This window comes from Oncorhynchus gorbuscha, linkage group LG01 (assembly GCF_021184085.1).
Source record: "Oncorhynchus gorbuscha isolate QuinsamMale2020 ecotype Even-year linkage group LG01, OgorEven_v1.0, whole genome shotgun sequence".
NCBI classification, from domain to species: Eukaryota; Metazoa; Chordata; class Actinopteri; order Salmoniformes; family Salmonidae; genus Oncorhynchus; species Oncorhynchus gorbuscha.
This window is the reverse complement of record NC_060173.1, coordinates 115,102,320-115,120,348: the sequence shown is the minus strand read 5'-3', so window position 1 is coordinate 115,120,348 and position 18,029 is coordinate 115,102,320. Positions and strand designations below refer to the sequence as shown.

Here is an 18,029-nt window from a genome sequence, read left to right as displayed (position 1 = left end):
TGGGTCAGACTCCCCCGACAGACTAGTGTGGGTCAGACTCCCCCGACAGACTAGTGTGGGTCAGACTCCCCCGACAGACTAGTGTGGGTCAGACTCCCCGACAGACTAGTGTGGGTCAGACTCCCCGACAGACTAGTGTGGGTCAGACTCCCGACAGACTAGTGTGGGTCAGACTCCCCCAACAGACTAGTGTGGGTCAGACTCCCCCAACAGACTAGTGTGGGTCAGACTCCCCCAACAGACTAGTGTGGGTCAGACTCCCCCAACAGACTAGTGTGGGTCAGACTCCCCCAACAGACTAGTGTGGGTCAGACTCCCCCAACAGACTAGTGTGGGTCAGACTTTAATACTCATTTGGCTCCTGGAACTCAATTAGTCTGTTGTCAGTCTATATGAGGAAAACTATGTTGTTCTGAAGTTGCCTATTGATCACAATAAACAAACCAATGTAACTTCCATTGATTAACCAAATGTAACTTCTTATTGATTAACCAACTTAACTTGTATTGATTAACCAAATTAACCTGTATTGAGAACGGTGTAAATAGTTCAGGAGGTAGAGAGGGAGGTCATTGGTTTGGATGGGGACTTGGAGCCCAGAGAGAGAGGGAGGTCATTGGTTTGGATGGGGAGGGAGGTCATTGGTTTGGATGGGGAGGGAGGTCATTGGTTTGGATGGGGACTTGGAGCCCAGAGAGAGAGGGAGGTCATTGGTTTGGATGGGGACTTGGAGCCCAGAGAGAGAGGGAGGTCATTGGTTTGGATGGGGACTTGGAGCCCAGTGAGAGAGGGAGAACATTGGTTTGGATGGGGAGGAAGGTCATTCACATGGTTGTGGTTGGGTTCCAGAGATGATCTTTGGCTCATTGTACCGCCTTACTGTGCATCCAAAATGATACCCTATTCCCTACATAAGTGCACTTAGTTTGACCAAAGCCCTTTGATGCACTATATAGGGAATAGGGTGCCATTTTGAACGAGCCCTTAGTCTAACTTTGGGCTGCCTACCTCTGAGCTCTTACAGACACAGAATGTCAATGAGATCTGGGACAGAATAAACTGCAATATAGCCTTATGTCCCCCAAAATAGCTTAATTACAGTGAATGAGCGTTTGTCATTGATGGGGTTTTGCATTGTGTGTTTTTATTAGTTTGTGCTGGTTCAAACTCATAAAATACAAGGAAGTGCCATAGTGTAGATATTACTAAACGCCTTGCCACATATATCTGTCTGTAATGGATGATTCAACTAGGGAAATGACTAATGCCCCGTTATTCTGCAGAGCAGACAGTCCTTTAAAGGTGATGGGACTCTTTCTGTCTATGATCCCTCCCCCCTATGTCTCTCTGGCTCTCTGTCTCTCTGTCTCGCTGTCTCTCTGTCTCGCTGTCTCTCTGTCTCGCTGTCTCTCTGTCTCGCTGTCTCGCTGTCTCGCTCAAACTTAACATTGAGCATGTCGGCACATCTCCAATATAGGCACATTCCTGGATGAGTCCTAACATGAGAGAACATTTTCCTGTGCTTACTGAACTCATATGGAAGGACACATATCTGACTGACATAGATTTGATGATATGTCCGAATTGATGGATATGACCCTAGACTGAGTCTATTGATCTTCACTTTAGATATCAATTCATAGTGTTCCCTCCCAGTTTGATACAACTCAGATATAGATACCAGACCATGTCAGAAATCGATGAACGGGATACTAAAGTAACAGACCTTCTGTACTCACCAGTATTGTCAAACTGTACTTGGGTACAGTCACTACTCTTCTGCCATGGGCAGGTATAGACTGCCCCTCGCTCCACCACTGTAGAGGCTGAGGAGGTGTTGGCTTTGGGAGCTCCTATAAGAATGTTTGACCTGAAGAAGAAAAATATGTTTCGTGTAAATACAAGAAAACATGCACCACCTGACTTCCTCTTCTACTGTAGCCTACTAGGTTCACAACAAGACTGTCACATGATGAATAGATACTCTACATGACTAAAAGTATGTGGACACCTACTTGTCGAACATCTCATTCCAAAAAAATCACGGGCATTAACATGGAGTTGGTCCCCCCTTTGCGGCTTATAACAGCTCTTCTGGGAAGGCTTTCCACTAGATGTTGGAACATTGCTGCTATAACAGGTTCCACTCTTCTGGGAAGGATTTCCACTAGATGTTGGAACATTGCTACTATAACAGCCTCCACTCTTCTGGGAAGGCTTTCCACGAGATATTGGAACATTGTTGCGGGGAATTGCTTACATTTAGCCACAAGAGCATTAGTAAGGTCAGGCACTAGATGTTGGGCGATTAGGCTTGGCTCGCAGTCGGCATTTCAATTCATCCCCAATTTGTTTGATGGGGTTGTTGAGGTCAAGGCTCTGTGCAGGCACAGATTTCTGTATGTACCTGGCTTTGTGCACAGCGGCATTGTCATGCTGAAATAAGGAAGAGCCAAACGGGTGACACAAATTTGGAAGCACAGAATCGTCTAGAATGTCATCGTTAGCATTACGATTTACCTTCACCGGAACTAAGGGGCCCGAACCATGAAAAACAACCTTAGACCATTATTCCTCCTCCACCAAACTTTACAGTAGCCAATATGCAGTCGGGCAGGTAGCATTCTCCTGTCATCCGACAAATCCAGATTTGTTTGTGAGGCTCCAGAGAACACTTCCACTGTTTCAGAGGCCAATGGCGGTGAGCTTTACACCAGCCGACGCTTGGCATTACGCATGGTGATGTTAGGATTGTGTGCGGCTGCTCGGCCATAGAACCCCATTTCATGAAGCTCCGGACGATCTGTTCTTATGCCAACGTTTCTTCCAGAGGCAGTTTGGAACTCGGTAGTGATTGCTGCATCCGAGGACAGAGAATTTTTTGCGTGCTACGGGCATTCGGCCGGCCCCGTTCTGTGACGTTGTGTGGCCTACCACTTTGCGGCTGAGCCATTGTTGCTCCTAGACATTTCCACTTCGCACTTACATTTGACTGGGACAAATATAGCTTTAGCAGGGCAGAGATTTTACGAACTGACTTGTTGGAAAGGTGACATCCTATAACGGTGCCACACTGAGATCTTCAGTACGGGCCATTCTACTGCCAATGTTTGTCTATGGAGATTGCATGACTATGTGCTCGATTGTATGCCTGCTCCTCTCCATCTTTCTTTCACAGTCCCTTCAGTTTCCCTTAAGTCCCATTAGTTTGGCTGCTCAGGCTACCTAAGTCATCCCTCACCAATCACAGCCCTGCCATTCCCAACCAAATCAAAGTTCTTGGAAATGTGCATCTCCAATATAAGGAAGGGAAGACTGCACGTTTTTTTTTACTACTTTTTATTGCCGATAGTAACACTAAATGTCTGAATGTGGTGCGTAAATTGAACAATATGATTCCAAGTCCTTCAGATTTACTCCCTTCAAAATCATACAAACATCCTCAAATGGAAACAACAATGTCTGTATGTGTGTGGTGGTGACTGTCAAGAGTATAGTGATGGGCCTCAACATCATGCTGTAACAGGACAGCACTATAGAGGACAGAACCAGACCCATCAGTTAGAAGTATACAGCATGTGAGGGAATTCACAGCCGACCACTCAGAAGGATGATACCAGCCAACAGTTTTAACATGGTCCTTCTAACAGAGTTAATGACCACAGCTCCAGGCCTCCCATCGTCTATACAGCATGTGAGGGAATTCACAGCCGACCCTCTCAGAAGGATGATACCAGTCAACCGTTTTGACATGGTCCTTCTAACAGAGTTAATGACCACAGCTCCAGGCCTCCCATCGTCTATACAGCATGTGAGGGAATTCACAGCCGACCCTCTCAGAAGGATGATACCAGTCAACCGTTTTGACATGGTCCTTCTAACAGAGTTAATGACCACAGCTCCAGGCCTCCCATCGTCTATACAGCATGTGAGGGAATTCACAGCCGACCCTCTCAGAAGGATGATACCAGCCAACCGGTCCTTCTAGCGGCTCGTCGGATTTAGTGACCAACGGGCTTTGTTGTTTTTTTAACATTGTCCGAAATCTCCCCGGATTTAGCACCAATCATTATTACAATACACCTGTCAGCAACCGGTGTGCCTGAGATACCCTAAACCACTCATTTGAACTGGTGTCCACATACATATTATATAGAACATGTATACAAAACTATGTACTGTATTTCAAGTTATGCTACGTCATTCAATTAACTAAATAAAAGTGGAAACTATTTAGTTCTAAAAACCTGACATCGCAAACATTATTATATAGAACTCAGTCTTACTGCTTGGCATCAGGCTGGAAGAAATCCACAGAAAATCCAAAATAACTTCCTTTAGGTCCAGAGAATACATAGGGTTTGTCAATGTCCAGATTGAAACAAGTTGTCCATTGTAAACAAGGCAGGATCAAAGCCAAAGATAGACAAAGTTTTCGAAGTCGTTCCATCCTGAAGTGCTCAGTAGAGTAGCAAGTCTTAACTGGGTGTGTGTGGCGTGTTTTTAGTCTGGCGATAATACACTACTGTGATGAGTTCCCCTTTCCTCTTTGTAGTCGTTCTAATGACGATACAGCGACATCCCACACACCATGTGCATGTTAACTCGAACCAGCTCAGCAAAACCGCTCACGGCTACAAACTTTCACGTCTTCTTCTTTCCGGTGAGAAGATTCCAGTTCGAATCAGATCGCGTCCTTAAATCCACGATTCAAGCGATACAATGTATCCAATCTGTGCTAAATGGCAACACACACCTCAGTAGCCAACAGCGATGTTTTGTGTTTAGTAGTCCTAAAAAACCAACTGTACAGGAAGTGAGAGCGTTGTTCCCTATAAAAAAGACTTCCGCAATGTTTCACACTATCCCAACAGCAGTTCTATTCCCTCATCGCCCGTTCCATAGCCATGTATGGGGCTACTGGGTAACAACTGGTTTACAACGAAATATTTCACTTGTAAACAGAGAGGCATCGAGTTTTTGGACTCTTTGACAAATAATCTCGTTCTGGAAATAGCACGTGACATTTTTGGAATCAATTCCTCGTCTGTGCCATTATGAAGGTCAATGAGGGGATTTTGATTTACACACTAGGCTCCAGCACCACGCACACTATAGCATACACAGGCACTATTTTTTAAATAAAAGACAAAAAAATAATATTTAACCTTTATTTAAATAGGAAAGTCAGAAATTCGTATTCACAATGAAGGTTTACCAAAAGGCAAAAAGGCCTCCTGTGATGACGAGGGCCTGGGATTAAAAGTAAAAAATATAGGACAAAACACACATCCAGGTGTGAAAGGGCAGTGTGGAGTGCAAAAGAGATTGCGTCATCTGTGGATCTGTTAGGGCGGTACGCAAATTGAAGTGTGTCTAGGGTTTCTGGGATAATGGTGTTGATATGAGCCATGACCAGCCTTTCAAAGCACTTGATGGCTACAGACGTGAGTGCTACAGGCCTGTATTCATTTAGGAAGGTTACCTTGATGGCTACAGACGTGAGTGCTACAGGCCTGTATTCATTTAGGAAGGTTACCTTGATGGCTACAGACGTGAGTGCTACAGGCCTGTATTCATTTAGGAAGGTTACCTTGATGGCTACAGACGTGAGTGCTACAGGTTTGTATTCATTTAGGCAGGTTACCGTGATGTCTACAGACGTGAGTTCTACAGGTCTGTATTCATTTAGGCAGGTTACCGTGATGTCTACAGACGTGAGTGCTACAGGCCTGTATTCATTTAGGCAGGTTACCGTGATGTCTACAGACGTGAGTGCTACAGGCCTGTATTCATTTAGGCAGGTTACCGTGATGTCTACAGACGTGAGTTCTACAGGCCTGTATTCATTTAGGCAGGTTACCTTGATGGCTACAGACGTGAGTGCTACAGGTCTGTAGACCCTCTATGGACATTCTAAATCCCCCCCCTCCCGCTGCTTCCCATATTGACATTCATTCAGGGACATTTATGACCCACTGTCTCTTTTCGGTCTTATGTTCCAATGTTTTTACATGGTATACATCGTTCACAGTCTTAGACCTTAGATCCATCTCTTAAAGAATTCACATTGGAACACAAATGTAGCCGTGTTCTAAAGCAGTGAGGTATTTGTGTTCTAAAGCAGTGATGCAGCCGTGTTCTAAAGCAGTGAGGTAGCCGTGTTCTAAAGCAGTGAGGCATTTGTGTTCTAAAGCAGTGAGGCAGCCGTGTTCTAAAGCAGTGAGGTAGCCGTGTTCTAAAGCAGTGAGGCAGCCGTGTTCTAAAGCAGTGAGGTAGCCGTGTTCTAAAGCAGTGAGGTAGCCGTGTTCTAAAGCAGTGAGGTAGCCGTGTTCTAAAGCAGTGAGGTAGCCGTGTTCTAAAGCAGTGAGGTAGCCGTGTTCTAAAGCAGTGAGGTAGCCGTGTTCTAAAGCAGTGAGGTAGCCGTGTTCTAAAGCAGTGAGGTAGCCGTGTTCTAAAGCAGTGAGGTAGCCGTGTTCTAAAGCAGTGAGGTAGCCGTGTTCTAAAGCAGTGAGGTAGCCGTGTTCTAAAGCAGTGAGGATGTCATAAGGTGAATGCAACAATTTGTAAGTCGCTCTGGATAAGAGCGTCTGCTAAATGACTTAAATGTAAATGTAAATGTAGGTAGCCGCGTTCTAAAGCAGTGAGGTAGCCGTGTTCTAAAGCAGTGAGGTAGCCGCGTTCTAAAGCAGTGAGGTAGCCGTGTTCTAAAGCAGTGAGGTAGCCGTGTTCTAAAGCAGTGAGGTAGCCGTGTTCTAAAGCAGTGAGGTAGCCGTGTTCTAAAGCAGTGAGGTAGCCGTGTTCTAAAGCAGTGAGGCAGCCGTGTTCTAAAGCAGTGAGGTAGCCGTGTTCTAAAGCAGTGAGGTAGCCGTGTTCTAAAGCAGTGAGGTAGCCGTGTTCTAAAGCAGTGAGGTAGCCGTGTTCTAAAGCAGTGAGGATGTCATAAGGTGAATGCACCAATTTGTAAGTCGCTCTGGATAAGAGCGTCTGCTAAATGACTTAAATGTAAATGTAAATGTAGGTAGCCGCGTTCTAAAGCAGTGAGGTAGCCGTGTTCTAAAGCAGTGAGGTAGCCGTGTTCTAAAGCAGTGAGGTAGCCGTGTTCTAAAGCAGTGAGGTAGCCGTGTTCTAAAGCAGTGAGGTAGCCGTGTTCTAAAGCAGTGAGGTAGCCGTGTTCTAAAGCAGTGAGGTAGCCGTGTTCTAAAGCAGTGAGGTAGCCGTGTTCTAAAGCAGTGAGGTAATGTGTAAAAAAAAAAAAAAGATTTCAACAATAAAAGACTTTATCATCTTCAAGTGCTAAAAGCAGTTTCTTACATTTAGGAAACACTTAAAACACTTAAAACACACACAAGCTAAATATAATATAAATAATAATAATATAATATATATAAATATAATAAATAATATAGACCTAGGCCCATATCATAAGTGTCAGAGTCGTGTGTGTATAGGTGACAGGGAAGTCAGACGCAGGAGAATCAAACTGAATGTAATGGAGTTGTTTAATAACAATAAACGAAACTCCAACACTAAATATAACAATAAAACAAAGTGGGTACGAGGACCCGTCGCGCACCAACACAACACAACACAACACAACACAACACAACACAACACAACACAACACAACACAACACAACACAACACAACACAACACAACACAACACAACACAACACAACACAACACAACACAACACAACACAACACAACACAACACAACACAACACAACACAACACAACACACAACCATCTCTGACAAAGACATGAGGGCAAAACAGAGGGTTAAATGCACAACAGGTAATGAATGGGATTGAAACCAGCTGTGTAGGAAGACAAGACAAAACCAATGGAAAATGAAAAAATGGATCAATGATGGCTAGAAGACCGGTGACGTCGAATACCGCCCGAACAAGGAGAGGCCTCGACTTCGGCAGAAGTCGTGATAATAAGATCCTTTGAGTAACTTTGGTTCTGCCATGACTGGCAGTGAAACAGTTCATTCAGCCTCATTTACTACCTTTAAAAAAACATAGCTGATATGGCTGACTTGCTTAAACAAATGTCGTTTCTACTGACAATTGAGATGTACGAACTATGGCATAACAGGACGACTAGTGGATAAGAGGCCATGCATCATTTCGATTGATCATGCTAGGATGGACATAGTCAAAAAACTATTTGTTCAGCACTTTTGAAATGTACTGCAACATAATTCAGAACATGGGCCGTTCTTCCAGAGTTCTCCCTGTACACCAAGTCAGAACCGTAGGATAAATAAAGGTTGCATGTAAGGAGACAATGAAAGCTCTTACAATATTCTATGATTACATTTCTCTAAAACAGGTTATAGGCTACTTATGCACCACCAAGTCAGAACAGTAGGTGAAATAAAGAGGGGGAAAATAGACCAGATTATTAAGGTGAGGCACATGAGCTACTAACAGCTTACTACACAACATACACTTAGTATGACTTCTTAGCTACAGTCTACATATAGCATATTAAACAACATACACTTAGTATGACTTCTTAGCTACATATCTCCCTGGAATATTACATAATTTATGCAGCAGCATACAATACATATTTGGGCTCACCTTGTTGTGCTGTGCTCACTTGAACAGGAAGGTAGTGCAGTGGTCAATGTGGGCAAATTTTGTCATCAAACTTTGTCATTTAATTCTGTCATTCTCTGGGTTTATGGTGATTTCAAGGTTGAATCATGACGTCGGTGATCTTTAGGTCGGAGCTCTAGAAAGAGGCCAGATGGAATTCAGAGTTAAATGACCGTTCAAAACTTATTTTCCCAGTCGGAGTTCCCAGTCGGAGTTCCCAGTCGGAGATCCCAGTCGGAGTTCCCAGTTGGAGATCCCAGTCGGAGATCCCAGTCGGAGATCCCAGTCGGAGATCCCAGTCGGAGTTCCCAATCGGAGATCCCAGTCGGAGTTCCCAGTCGGAGTTCCCAGTCGGAGATCCCAGTCGGAGTTCCCAGTCGGAGATCCCAGTCGGAGTTCCCAGTCGGAGATCCCAGTCGGAGTTCCCAGTCGGAGTTCCCAGTCGGAGTTCCCAGTCGGAGATCCCAGTCGGAGTTCCCAGTCGGAGTTCCCAGTTGGAGTTCCCAGTCGGAGATCCCAGTCGGAGTTCCCAGTCGGAGATCCCAGTCGGAGTTCCCAGTTGGAGATCCCAGTCGGAGATCCCAGTCAGAGTTCCCAGTTGGAGATCCCAGTCGGAGATCCCAGTCGGAGTTCCCAGTCGGAGATCCCAGTCGGAGATCCCAGTCGGAGTTCCCAGTCGGAGTTCCCAGTCGGAGTTCCCAGTCGGAGATCCCAGTCGGAGTTCCCAGTCGGAGTTCCCAGTCGGAGTTCCCAGTCGGAGATCCCAGTCGGAGTTCCCAGTCGGAGTTCCCAGTCGGAGATCCCAGTCGGAGTTCCCAGTCGGAGTTCCCAGTCGGAGATCCCAGTCGGAGATCCCAGTCGGAGTTCCCAGTCGGAGTTCCCAGTCGGAGTTCCCAGTCGGAGATCCCAGTCGGAGTTCCCAGTCGGAGTTCCCAGTCGGAGTTCCCAGTCGGAGTTCCCAGTCGGAGTTCCCAGTCGGAGAGTTCCCAGTCGGAGTTCCCAGTCGGAGATCCCAGTCGGAGATCCCAGTTATCTTGAACTCATGGAAGTCTGATATTTCCCAGGTCTGAGTTTCCAGTTGTTTTCAACGCAAAACAAATCAAATCAAATCAAATTTTATTTGTCACATACACATGGTTAGCAGATGTTAATGCGAGTGTAGCGAAATGCTTGTGCTTCTAGTTCCGACAATGCAGTGATAACCAACAAGTAATCTAACTAACAATTCCAAAACTACTGTCTTATACACAGTGTAAGGGGATAAGGAACATGTACATAAGGATATATGAATGAGTGATGGTACAGAGCAGCATACATTAGATGGTATCGAGTACAGTATATACATATGAGATGAGTGTGTAGACAAAGTAAACAAAGTGGCATAGTTAAAGTGGCTAGTGATACATGTGTTACATAAGGATGCAGTCGATGATGTAGAGTATAGTATATACATATGCATATGAGATGAATAATGTAGGGTAAGTAACATTATATAAGGTAGCATTGTTTAAAGTGGCTAGTGATATATTTACATCATTTCCCATCAATTCCCATTATTAAAATGGCTGGAGTTGGGTCAGTGTCAATGACAGTGTGTTGGCAGCAGCCACTCAGTGTTAGTGGTGGCTGTTTAACAGTCTGATGGCCTTGAGATAGAAGCTGTTTTTCAGTCTCTCGGTCCCAGCTTTGATGCACCTGTACTGACCTCGCCTTCTGGATGATAGCGGGGTGAACAGGCAGTGGTTCGGGTGGTTGATGTCCTTGATGTTCTTTATGGCCTTCCTGTAACATCGGGTGGTGTAGGTGTCCTGGAGGGCAGGTAGTTTGCCCCCGGTGATGCGTTGTGCAGTCCTCACTACCCTCTGGAGAGCCTTACGGTTGAGGGCGGAGCAGTTGCCGTACCAGGCGGTGATACAGCCCGCCAGGATGCTCTCGATTGTGCATCTGTAGAAGTTTGTGAGTGCTTTTGGTGACAAGCCGAATTTCTTCAGCCTCCTGAGGTTGAATAGGCGCTGCTGCGCCTTCTTCACGACGCTGTCAGTGTGAGTGGACCAATTCAGTTTGTCTGTGATGTGTATGCCGAGGAACTTAAAACTAGCTACCCTCTCCACTACTGTTCCATCGATGTGGATAGGGGGGTGTTCCCTCTGCTGTTTCCGGAAGTCCACAATCATCTCCTTAGTTTTGTTGACGTTGAGTGTGAGGTTATTTTCCTGACACCACACTCCGAGGGCCCTCACCTCCTCCCTGTAGGCCGTCTCGTCGTTGTTGGTAATCAAGCCTACCACTGTTGTGTCGTCCGCAAACTTGATGATTGAGTTGGAGGCGTGCGTGGCCACGCAGTCGTGGGTGAACAGGGAGTACAGGAGAGGGCTCAGAACGCACCCTTGTGGGGCCCCCGTGTTGAGGATCAGCGGGGAGGAGATGTTGTTGCCTACCCTCACCACCTGGGGGCGGCACGTCAGGAAGTCCAGTACCCAGTTGCACAGGGCGGGGTCGAGACCCAGGGTCTCGAGCTTGATGACGAGCTTGGAGGGTACTATGGTGTTGAATGCCGAGCTGTAGTCGATGAACAGCATTCTCACATAGGTATTCCTCTTGTCCAGGTGGGTTAGGGCAGTGTGCAGTGTGGTTGAGATTGCATCGTCTGTGGACCTATTTGGGCGGTAAGCAAATTGGAGTGGGTCTAGGGTGTCAGGTAGGGTGGAGGTGATATGGTCCTTGACTAGTCTCTCAAAGCACTTCATGATGACGGAAGTGAGTGCTACGGGGCGGTAGTCGTTTAGCTCAGTTACCTTAGCTTTCTTGGGAACAGGAACAATGGTGGCCCTCTTGAAGCATGTGGGAACAGCAGACTGGTGTAGGGATTGATTGAATATGTCCGTAAACACACCGGCCAGCTGGTCTGCGCATGCTCTGAGGGCGCGGCTGGGGATGCCGTCTGGGCCTGCAGCCTTGCGAGGGTTAACACGTTTAAATGTCTTACTCACCTCGGCTGCAGTGAAGGAGAGACTCCTTCTCCTTCTCCACTGAATAGCAGACTAGTGATTGCTTTCTTCGCCACTGATTCCTTCCAAACCACTCATTGCTGAATTTGATATTACAATCTTGTTGTGTAATGTTTATGTCCAATGGCTGATGAGCACCAATATGTTTTATCTATAATTTCTCTTCATATGCCAAGGACTGAAAAAGATTTGCCAGTAGATTGTCGACGTGATTCATGATGACGACTGCTAGCTTGCTAGCTAAGATGAAAGTATGATGTTGAGATGATCGGTCTAGTCAAAGCTACGGTAGATATAATGTGATTTGACATCATTTTATCTGTGGCCAATGACCTACAGCCTTCTTGGATGGGCACTTCTAATGTAAGTCTATGGCAGCACCCAAAGGGGCTTGAATTGTTGAGCTCTCCACATAGATTTTGTGGTATTGTAGTGTCCCCATGAATGACAGAACACTGAGCCAATCACAGCGTCACACAGCACACTGGCTGCCCCACCACCACAGAAAGCACTGAACTAGGCTGAAACACCTGCATTTTGGAGCTGTCTTTCTTATAAAAGCCAAAAAGAGAACATGCTTGTATGCTGCTTTATTAACTAAATTACTATTATTTATTTTATATTGTTTGCAAACTGATATGTGACCCGTATTAATGCCAAAATAACATGCAAAACAGGCAAGAACAAAAAAAATCATCATTACTGTTATTATAATTATCTTAGCTAAACAGGTGGGGCTCAATGATGGGTCACCCTGAATGAAAGGTCGCCACCGCAGCTAGCTGTCTTAACTTTGCTTCATCCCGCAACAAGCCATCTGTAAACAATGGCTCGTGGTGGGACCGAAGCAAGCTATAACTGTGCCTGTGTGCAAGTGTGTTGCTAGCAAGCTAATATAGCGAACAATAGCTAGCAATGAAGCCAACATTTTTTGATACTATTGAGAAAATAACGCATGAACATGTAGCTATCTTAACTTCCCACTCGGCTTCAAGCAGTCCAAGTATTCGACAATGCCATGGTGTGAACTACTTTATCAACTGGGTGGTTCGAGCGCTACATTCTGATTGGTAGAGATAGAGATACTCTGAATGATCGGCTATGAAAAGCCAACTGACATTTACTCCTGAGGTGCTGATCTGTTGCACCCTCGACAACTACTGTGATTATTATTATTTGACCCTGCTGGTCACCTATGAATATTTGAAAATCTTGGCCATGTTCTGTTATAATCTCCACCTGGCACAGCCAGAAGAGGACTGGCCACGCCTCATAGCCTGGTTCCTCTCTAGGTTTCTTCCTAGGTTCTGTGTCATGCCCTGACCATAGAGAGCCTTTGTTTTTCTATGGTATAGTAGGTCAGGGCGTGACTGGGGGGGTTTTCTAGTTATTATTTTCTCTATGGGGTTCTAGTTTAGTTTTTCTATGTTTGTGTTTGGTATGATTCCCATTTAGAGGCAGCTGGTTATCGTTGACTCTCGTCGGGATCATATTTAAGTAGCATTTTTTCACCTGTGTTTTATGGGATATTGTTACTCTTAGTTACGGTTCGTGGTCTGCTTCGTTCTTTCTTTGTAGTTTTGTGCGTTTCTAATAAATAATATTTGGAAAGAATATCGCGCTGCAGCTTGGTCCGATAATTATTCCAGCGAAAGTGACATTCTGTCCTTTCAAGGGAGTTTTTCCTAGCCACTGTGCTTCTACACCTGCATTGCTCGCTGTTTGGGGTTTTAGGCTGAGCATGCTCGGACCAACTGGCAAGTGTCTTCACTGACATTTTCAACCTCTCCCTGACCGAGTCTGTAATACACCTACAGCACTTGAATGAGATGAGGGAAATTCAATTAAATCTCTATAGTACAAAGTATATTAATTAACCTCTCAAATAGCACTCCAAACTATTTTTGGACACAGTGGACACAAAGGTAGTGAGTTAGAGCCTGTTTTGTAATAGCTGTGAGTCATTTGACTAAAGCCTGTCTAAATCCAGCAAATCCTTGCTGCTTGACAATTATAGATGACTAATGCTGGGGATATTTTTGTCATATTTGGCCATGTCTGAGACTCATACAACCTCACTGTAAATAGTGCACTACTTTTAGCCAGGGCCAAAGAGAACCCTACTCCCTAAATAGTGCACTACTTTTAGCCATGGCCAAAGAGCACCCTACCCCCTAAATAGTGCACTACTTTTAGCCAGGTTCAAAGAGCACCCTACTCATTCCATAGTACACTACGTTTGTCCTGAACAGACTCCTAAAGTCAGGACTATTGGGGGATGGATGGAGGGAGGAGGATAGAAGTAACGGAGGGAGGGATGGAGGGATGGAGGTTAGAGGTAATGGAGGGATAGAGGGATGGAGGTTAGAGGTAATGGAGGGATAAAGGAATGGAGGTTAGAGGTAACGGAGGGATAGAGGGATGGAGGTTAGAGGTAACAGAAGGAGGGAGGGATGGAGGTTAGAGGTAACAGAGGGAGGGAGGGATGGAGGTTAGAGGTAACAGAAGGAGGGAGGGATGGAGGTTAGAGGTAACAGAGGGAGGGAGGGATGGAGGTTAGAGGTAACAGAGGCATAAAGGGATGGAGGTTAGAGGTAACAGAGGGTGGGATGGAGGGAGGGATGGATGGATGGATGGAGGGGGTTAGAAGTAATGGATGGAGGGATGGAGGGATGGAGGTTAGAGGTAATGGAGGCAGGGATGGAGGGATGGAGGGATGGATGGACAGGGTTAGAGGTAACAGAGGGAGAGATGGAGGGATGGAGGTTAGAGGTAACGGAGGGAGGGATGGAGTGATGGAGTAGGTTAGAAGTAACGGATGGAGGGAGGGAGAGATGGAGCGAGGACGTTAGAAGTAACGGAGGGAGGGATGGAGGGAGGAGGTTAGAGGTAACGGAGGGATAGAGGGATGGAGGAGGTTAATAGTAATGGAGGGATGGAGGGATGGAGAAGGTTAGAAGTAATGGAGGGATGGAGGGATGGAGGAGGTTAGAAGTAATGGAGGGATGGAGGGATGGAGGAGGTTAGAAGTAACGGAGGGAGGGATGGAGGGAGGAGGTTAGAAGTAACGGAAGGAGGGATGGAGCGAGGACGTTAGTAGTAACGGAGGGAGGGATGGAGGGAGGAGGTTAGAGGTAACGGAGGGATGGAGGGATGGAGGAGGTTAATAGTAATGGAGGGATGGAGGGATGGAGGAGGTCAGAAGTAACGGAGGGAGGGATGCAAGGAGGAGGTTAGAAGTAACGGATGGAGGGATGGAGGGATGGAGGGATGGAGGAGGTTAGAAGTAATGGAGGGATGGAGGGATAATGGAGGGATGGAGGTTAGGAGGAAGTAATGGAGGGATGGAGGGATGGAGGAGGTTAGAAGTAATGGAGGGGGATGGAGGGATGGAGGATGGAGGGATGGAAGTTAATGGAGGGAGGGATGGAGGGATGGAGGAGGTTAGAAGTAATGGAGGGATGGAGGGATGGAGGAGGTTAGAAGTAATGGAGGGAGGGATGTAGGGAGGAGGTTGTAAGTAACGGAAGGAGGGATGGAGGAGGTTAGAAGTAATGGAGGGATGGAGGAGGTTAGAAGTAATGGAGGGAGGGATGGAGGAGGTTAGAAGTAATGGAGGGAGGGATGGAGCGTGGAGGTTAGATGGAGGGATGGAGGGAAGGGAGGAGATGGAGGGACGGAGGGAGAGATGGAGGGAGGAGGTTAGGTTAGAGGTAACGGAGGGATGGGTGGAGGGAGGAGGTTAGAAGTAATGGAGGAATGGAGGGATGGAGGGATGGAGGAGGTTAGACGTAACGGAGGAATGGAGGGATGGAGGGATGGAGGAGGTTAGAAGTAATGGAGGGAGGGATGGAGGAGGTTAGAAGTAATGGAGGGAGGGATGGAGCGTGGAGGTTAGAAGTAACGGAGGGAGAGATGGAGGGAGGAGGTTAGAGGTAACGGAGGGATGGGTGGAGGGAGGAGGTTAGAAGTAATGGAGGAATGGAGGGATGGAGGGATGGAGGAGGTTAGAGGTAACGGAGGAATGGAGGGATGGAGGGATGGAGGAGGTTAGAAGTAATGGAGGGAGAGATGGAGCGAGGACGTTAGAAGTAACGGAGCGAGGGATGGAGGGAGGAGGTTAGAGGTAACGGAGGGATGGAGGGATGGAGGAGGTTAATAGTAATGGAGGGACGGAGGAGGTTAGAAGTAATGGAGGGATGGAGGGATGGAGGGATGGAGGAGGTTAGATGTAATGGAGGGATGGAGGGATGGAGGGATCGAGGAGGTTAGATGTAATGGAGGGATGGAGGGATGGAGGGAGGGGTTAGAAGGGATGGAGGGATGGAGGGAGGGATGGAGGGAGGAGGTTAGAAGTAACGGAGGGATGGAGGGATGGAGGGATGGAGGAATGGAGGGATGGAGGAGGTTAGAAGTAACGGAGGGAGGGACGGATGGAGGCATGGAGGAGGTTAGAAATAATGGAGGGATGGAGGGATGAAGGAGGTTAGAAGTAATGGAGGGATGGAGGGATGGAGGGATGGAGGAGGTTAGAAGTAATGGAGGGATGGGGGATGGAGGGATGGAGGGATGGAGGAGGTTAGAAGTAATGAAGGGATGGATGGATGGAGGGATGGAGGGATGGAGGAGGTTAGAAGTAATGAAGGGATGGAGGGATGGAGGAGGTTAGAAGTAATGGAGGTTAAGAATAAGGTACTGTAGGTAGGTTAAACTGTAGGTTAAATGGTTTATGTGTTGTGCAGACACTGCCCTCTGCTTGTATAGGTGATTGAATTACAATATTGGAGAAACATTTAACAGCAGTCTCTGTACAGACTATAGGAGGTTAACACTGAATACAGTCTCCGTACAGACTATAGGAGGTTAACACTGAATACAGTCTCCTTTCAGACTATAGGAGGTTAACACTGAATACAGTCTCCGTACAGAATATAGGAGGTTAACACTGAATACAGTCTCCTTTCAGACTACAGGAGGTTAACACTGAATACAGTCTCCTTTCAGACTATAGGAGGTTAACACTGTATACAGTCTCCTTACAGAATATAGGAAGTTAACACTGAATACAGTCTCCGTACAGACTATAGGAGGTTAACACTGAATACAGTCTCCGTACAGACTATAGGAGGTTAACACTGAATACAGTCTCCTTTCAGACTATAGGAGGTTAACACTGAATACAGTCTCCGTACAGACTATAGGAGGTTAACACTGAATACAGTCTCCTTTCAGACTATAGGAGGTTAACACTATACACAGTCTCCGTACAGACTATAGGAGGTTAACACTGAATACAGTCTCCGTACAGACTATAGGAGGTTAACACTGAATACAGTCTCCGTACAGACTATAGGAGGTTAACACTGAATACAGTCTCCTTTCAGACTATAGGAGGTTATGACAACAGAAGGGACAATGTTATTTTTATATTATGTTGTTTACTTCAAGATTTTCAGTAGATTTGTCTCAGTGGATTCAGATGTGCGACATGTTGTGAAATGTAGTAACTTAGAAAGGCTCATTCTTTCCTGAATACATTGGTGCAGGCAGCATTCTTAGCTTGACTGACTGACCGAGCCTCAGCACGTCAAACGACTACAGTATTTACAGATTAAAAAGAGTGTGGCCCTCTCCTTTTCATTGAAAAAAAACAACAACAATCTGTCTTCTGTATTGTGGACCAGGGCAGACGTGCTTGTGGTTTTTGTGACCATGTGACGCAGCATGAATGTGTTCATTGTTTGGGTCCCAAATGTAACCGTATTCACTACATAGTGCACTACGTTTGACCAGAGCCCCATGGAACCGTATTCACTACATAGTGCACTACGTTTGACCAGAGCCCCATGGAATCGTATTCCCTACATATTTCACTACTTTTGACCAGAGCCCTATGGAATCCTATTCCCTATATAGTGCACTACTTTTGACCAGAGCCCTATGGAACCTAGTCAAAAAATAGGGCCCTGGTCAGATGCGATGCACTATACGAATAGTGTGTCATTTGGGAAGTAGACTGATGATTGTGCCGGTCTCTGACTGACTGCCTGGCTACATGGGCACATTTCCTAACGACAAAAGACTAGTGGCCCGTGTCAAAGGGCATGTTCATAATGATGCCAAGCCCTACTATAGGATAGATGCCCGGGGGTAATGCCCGGGGGTAATGATGCCAAGCCCTACCATAGGATAGATGCCCGGGGATAATACCCGGGGGTAATGATGCCAAGCCCTACCATAGGATAGATGCCCGGGGATAATACCCGGGGGTAATGAGGCCAAGCCCTACCATAGGATAGATGCCCGGGGATAATGCCCGGGGATAATGAGGCCAAGCCCTACCATAAGATAGATGCCCGGGGATAATACCCGGGGGGTAATGAGGCCAAGCCACATCAAAACAAGA

At 46.3% G+C, this 18,029-nt stretch overlaps 1 protein-coding gene across 3 annotated transcripts in view; it reads right to left on the bottom strand.

Annotated features, from left to right (window-relative positions):
- Positions 1-4,925, bottom strand: part of LOC124031914 (integrin alpha-V-like) — a 60,548-nt gene extending 55,623 nt beyond the window's left edge. For all 3 annotated transcript variants that reach the window (XR_006838189.1, XR_006838193.1, XM_046343760.1), the window contains exons 1-2: positions 4,287-4,925; positions 1,740-1,870 (exon numbers count right to left, since the gene is read on the bottom strand). Coding sequence is in view for 1 of the 3 variants with exons in the window: in XM_046343760.1 (XP_046199716.1) it covers positions 1,740-1,870; positions 4,287-4,450 (295 nt within the window). In the remaining 2 variants the exon portion in view is untranslated. The remainder of the gene's footprint in view (positions 1-1,739; positions 1,871-4,286) is intronic.
- Between the last annotated feature and the right edge of the window lie 13,104 nt (positions 4,926-18,029).